The sequence below is a fragment of the Rhinoderma darwinii genome, chromosome 2 (genome assembly GCF_050947455.1).
Source record: "Rhinoderma darwinii isolate aRhiDar2 chromosome 2, aRhiDar2.hap1, whole genome shotgun sequence".
In the NCBI taxonomy this organism is placed as follows: domain Eukaryota; kingdom Metazoa; phylum Chordata; class Amphibia; order Anura; family Rhinodermatidae; genus Rhinoderma; species Rhinoderma darwinii.
Genome location: NC_134688.1, coordinates 306,275,387 through 306,279,125, shown reverse-complemented (window position 1 = coordinate 306,279,125; position 3,739 = coordinate 306,275,387). Strand labels below are relative to the sequence as shown.

The window sequence follows — 3,739 nt, the reverse complement described above, 5'->3', positions numbered from 1 at the left end:
TTTATTATTTGCCTGTATGCATTCTGGCTTCAACGTGGACGATGTGAATGTGGGGACGGGTGCAGCTGTTATGCATACTTGACAGCATGCATACATCCTTTTTTTTTTTGTCTCTAAATTTGAGACACCGGATCCCATCCTGCAGCAATGCCCTGCTTTCGAAAATTTGCAGGGATTGGCTGATTAAGGTCTTGGGCCTTTCAGTACAGAGAACAATGATACAAAATGTCCGTGGACCAGTAAGATCTAATTTTGGGCTTTTCAGTGAGAGTCATGTTGAGGACTAACCCCAAATATTTCAGCATTTCTGCACAATTGGTTGGTTGCCACTGATTGGGCTGAGCATAAAAGGACTTGGTGTGTTCAGAAATAAATTGGTGGGCATAAATATTGGTTTGGTCCACCATAAGCTGGATCAAATTGTCTGTGAAGAACAATATGAAAAACCCCTTTACGGGCAGCACTTCCATCTGCAAATGAATTCCTGCTGCAGCAGTAAATGATGGGATTTAGGGGGTGTAATTGGTTCGGGGTGACCAATCATTGCTGGCAGTACTAGGGTCAGACAGAACAACAGTTCCAGGGTCAGGCAGAACCTGGGCACTAATTCTCCTGCGACTACATGGAGGTTCCTCACTTTCACTGGAGGAGTGAGAGAGAGTGTACAATGGTTCCTCATTGTTCGCAGAGTCTGTATCAGATGTGACCATAGCATATGCCTCTTCAGAGATGTAATGCCTTGCTTCCATTTTATAAATGTGTACACACACACACACACACACGTATCTCAGTGAACTGTAACAAACCGTTGTATAACACTTTTTTTTTCTTTTCCATAAAACAACGCTTGCTAACACGGACACTAGGTTTTTTTTTTGGTTTTTTTTTCACTTTTTATAATTGACGCTGACGGACTGGCTAGACAACTACCTAGCAAATAAATCTAACTATTATTTTTATTGAATTATGATGAAAAAAAAAATCCTTCCTTATAGACTGGGAGGTGGTGGGGTCACACACTGGGAACAGGGAGCTGGAGATGAGGGGTTATTTACTTTGTTAACTTGTGAGGGAGACACACAACGGCACAGGCTCTGATCTCTCCATCTTCTCTTCACCAAATAAGAGATCAGAGCCTGTATCCCTCCCTGGGTGAAAACGCACTGTGATTGATGGGTCTGAACAGAGTAACCAGTCGCCGGCAATGGACCACTGGTATTGGTCAATTGCCGGTCACATGGGATGGGACTATCGTTCCCGGACTTAACTACAAGTCCCGAGAGCGGTTTTAAACACTTTAAACTTAGATACAATTTGATCGGTGGATCTGTACGTTGATAGCCGGCATTGGAACGTTATTACAGGTCCATTGTATGTTATCTCCTGGTGCATACTGTTACTCTCACAGTGTTCACCGGAAAAGTCTCAGTAACTGTACGTGATGGTGCGCGAAGCAACTTCCCATTGTGTCCTGGTGCGCCTAGTAGTTAAAAAAAAATGCCTTGAGGGGTGCAGTCTCCAAAATGGGGTCACTTCTCAGTGTTTCCAATGTACTCTTGTACCTAAGGGAGCTCTGCAAATGCGACATGGCACCCGAATACCAATCCAGGAAATTCTGCACTCTAAAAGCCAAATGGCGCTCCTTCCAATTTGATCTTTGCCATGTGCCAAAACCGCAGTTTAGGGCCGCATATGGTGTGTTGCCATACTCGGAAGAAATTGAGTAACAAATTGTGTGGTGTTTTGTTTTCTCTTATTACCTCTCACTTTTTGGGGGGTTTTACGGTTTAGGCACCACAAGACCTCTTCAAACCTGACGTGGTGTCTAAAATCTATTCTAAGAAAAAGGAGACCCCAAAATTCACAAGGTGCTCCTTTGCTTCTGAGGTCTGTATTTCAGTCCATTAGCACACTAGGGCCACATATGGAATATTTCTAAAAACTTCAGAATATGGGCAATAAATATTGAGGGTAAAGGTTTTTCGGGTAAAACCTTCTGTCTTACAGAAAAAAAATTAATAAAATGAAATTTCTGCAAAAAAAATTAACTTGTAAATTTCAATTTAATTTGCTTTAATCCCTGTGAAACGCCTACAGGGTTAAAAAAAAATAACTTTCTAAATACTGTTTTGAATACTTTGACGGGTGCGGTTTTTAAAATGGGTCGTTTCTAATGGCCCTTAAAGCCACTTCAGCTTTAAACTGGTCCCTAAAAAATTGTTTTTGGAATTTTTATTGAAAATGTGAAAAATTGCTGCTAAAGTTCTTAGCCGTTACAAGGCTAGAAAAATACCTTGAAAAATAAAAGGACTTTAAAAAACGATGCCAACATAAAGTAGATATATGGTAAATGTTAGCTAGTAACTATTTTTTGTGGTATTACTATGTCTTAGCAGATACATTTAAATTTAGAAAAATGCTAATTTTTCTAATTTTCTTAAAATTTTGGTGTTTTTCACAAGTAAACACAACGTATCGCCCATATTTTACTACTAGCATAAAGTGCAATGTGTCACGCGAAAACCATCCCAGAATCGCTTGAAAACATAAAAGCATTTCAAAGTTATTCCATAAAGTGACATATATGGCTAAAACAGGCTGTCTTTAAGGGGTTAAAACTGCAATTACATTGTTCATTTGGTTGTTGTTGATGCGGTTTTATAACCAGCTTATTTAGGGAAAAGTGTAAACAAAGGTTATACAGAGCAACTCTAAACAATCACTTGTTATTGAGAACCCTGTTGTCCTATATTCCAAAAGTTTTTTTTATTTTCTTTTTCTAATAATATAAAAATATATAATTTTTTTCCACTTCACTCTCCCCAACTGGTGGCAAACCTGTCCATGGACTATTCTGTTATTACAGCTCGGGACGAGGGACTATTCAAGTGAAGGATATGGGCTGTAATACCAGATGCAGCCCATGAATAGGTGTTGCACCATATTTGGAGAATAGACTATCTTTTAAATACTGGACAACCCCTAAAACTTTGTATTTGACAGCAGATTCATAATGTCTTTTACAGTACAATTCTCAGCTGGCAGAAATGTATGAAGAAGACTTCAGTGAAGTGAAAGACCTTGAACTTCTGCACTGTGATGTACCTTGCTCTCACTGAAGATCGCATTGAGATTGGCTTGGATTTTCCTGAGGAAGTCGAAATCTTCTTAGGAGAATGTAGTGACAGAGTGAAGTTCTAAATTGTCTTAATGCTTAATCTTGCATTTGTTTTGTTTTTAATTTTTGTTTTTCTAACAAGCTTGTTTCTAAATCACGTATTCTTTAAGAGAGTAGGATGTTGCCTGCCTCCCTGGGTTTAACTGGCAGTGCTTTTCCAGCAAGCCTTTTAAAATGCTGGATCATGTCTTTAGGGCAAATCCCGATTTTTGAGACTGAAACTACTGTTTAAAAATAAATAAAAAAAAAACATTTTATAATTGTAATAAAAAAATAGTTAAAATAAAGAGTTCTGTTTATTTTGCTTAAGTATTTATTTCAAGGTTTTAACTACTAATGCACATTCAATCATTTCCTCTTATGTGACACAATGTTCAGTGAAGTCGTACACCTGACGACATTTATTTTTTATATTTTTTTATTTGCTTAACTTTATGGGGGGGGATCATTGTGCTGACTAGAATGAAGGGACTGCCACAGTATATGACCCATATTTGGCTTTGACGGAAGCTGGTTGCTCTGTTCACATAGCCTTTTAGATACGGCATTCAGCATGCATGT

The 3,739-nt window shown here is 38.5% G+C and overlaps 1 protein-coding gene across 1 annotated transcript in view; it reads left to right on the top strand.

The window, feature by feature from the left end:
* The window catches only part of LOC142741223 (E3 ubiquitin-protein ligase makorin-1-like), a 51,396-nt gene extending 47,914 nt beyond the window's left edge, over nucleotides 1-3,482 (top strand). Inside the window, exon 7 of the mRNA XM_075850624.1 lies at nucleotides 3,027-3,482. Coding sequence (XP_075706739.1) covers nucleotides 3,027-3,075 — 49 coding nt within the window. The 3' untranslated portion in view covers nucleotides 3,076-3,482. The remainder of the gene's footprint in view (nucleotides 1-3,026) is intronic.
* The last annotated feature ends 257 nt before the right edge of the window (nucleotides 3,483-3,739 follow it).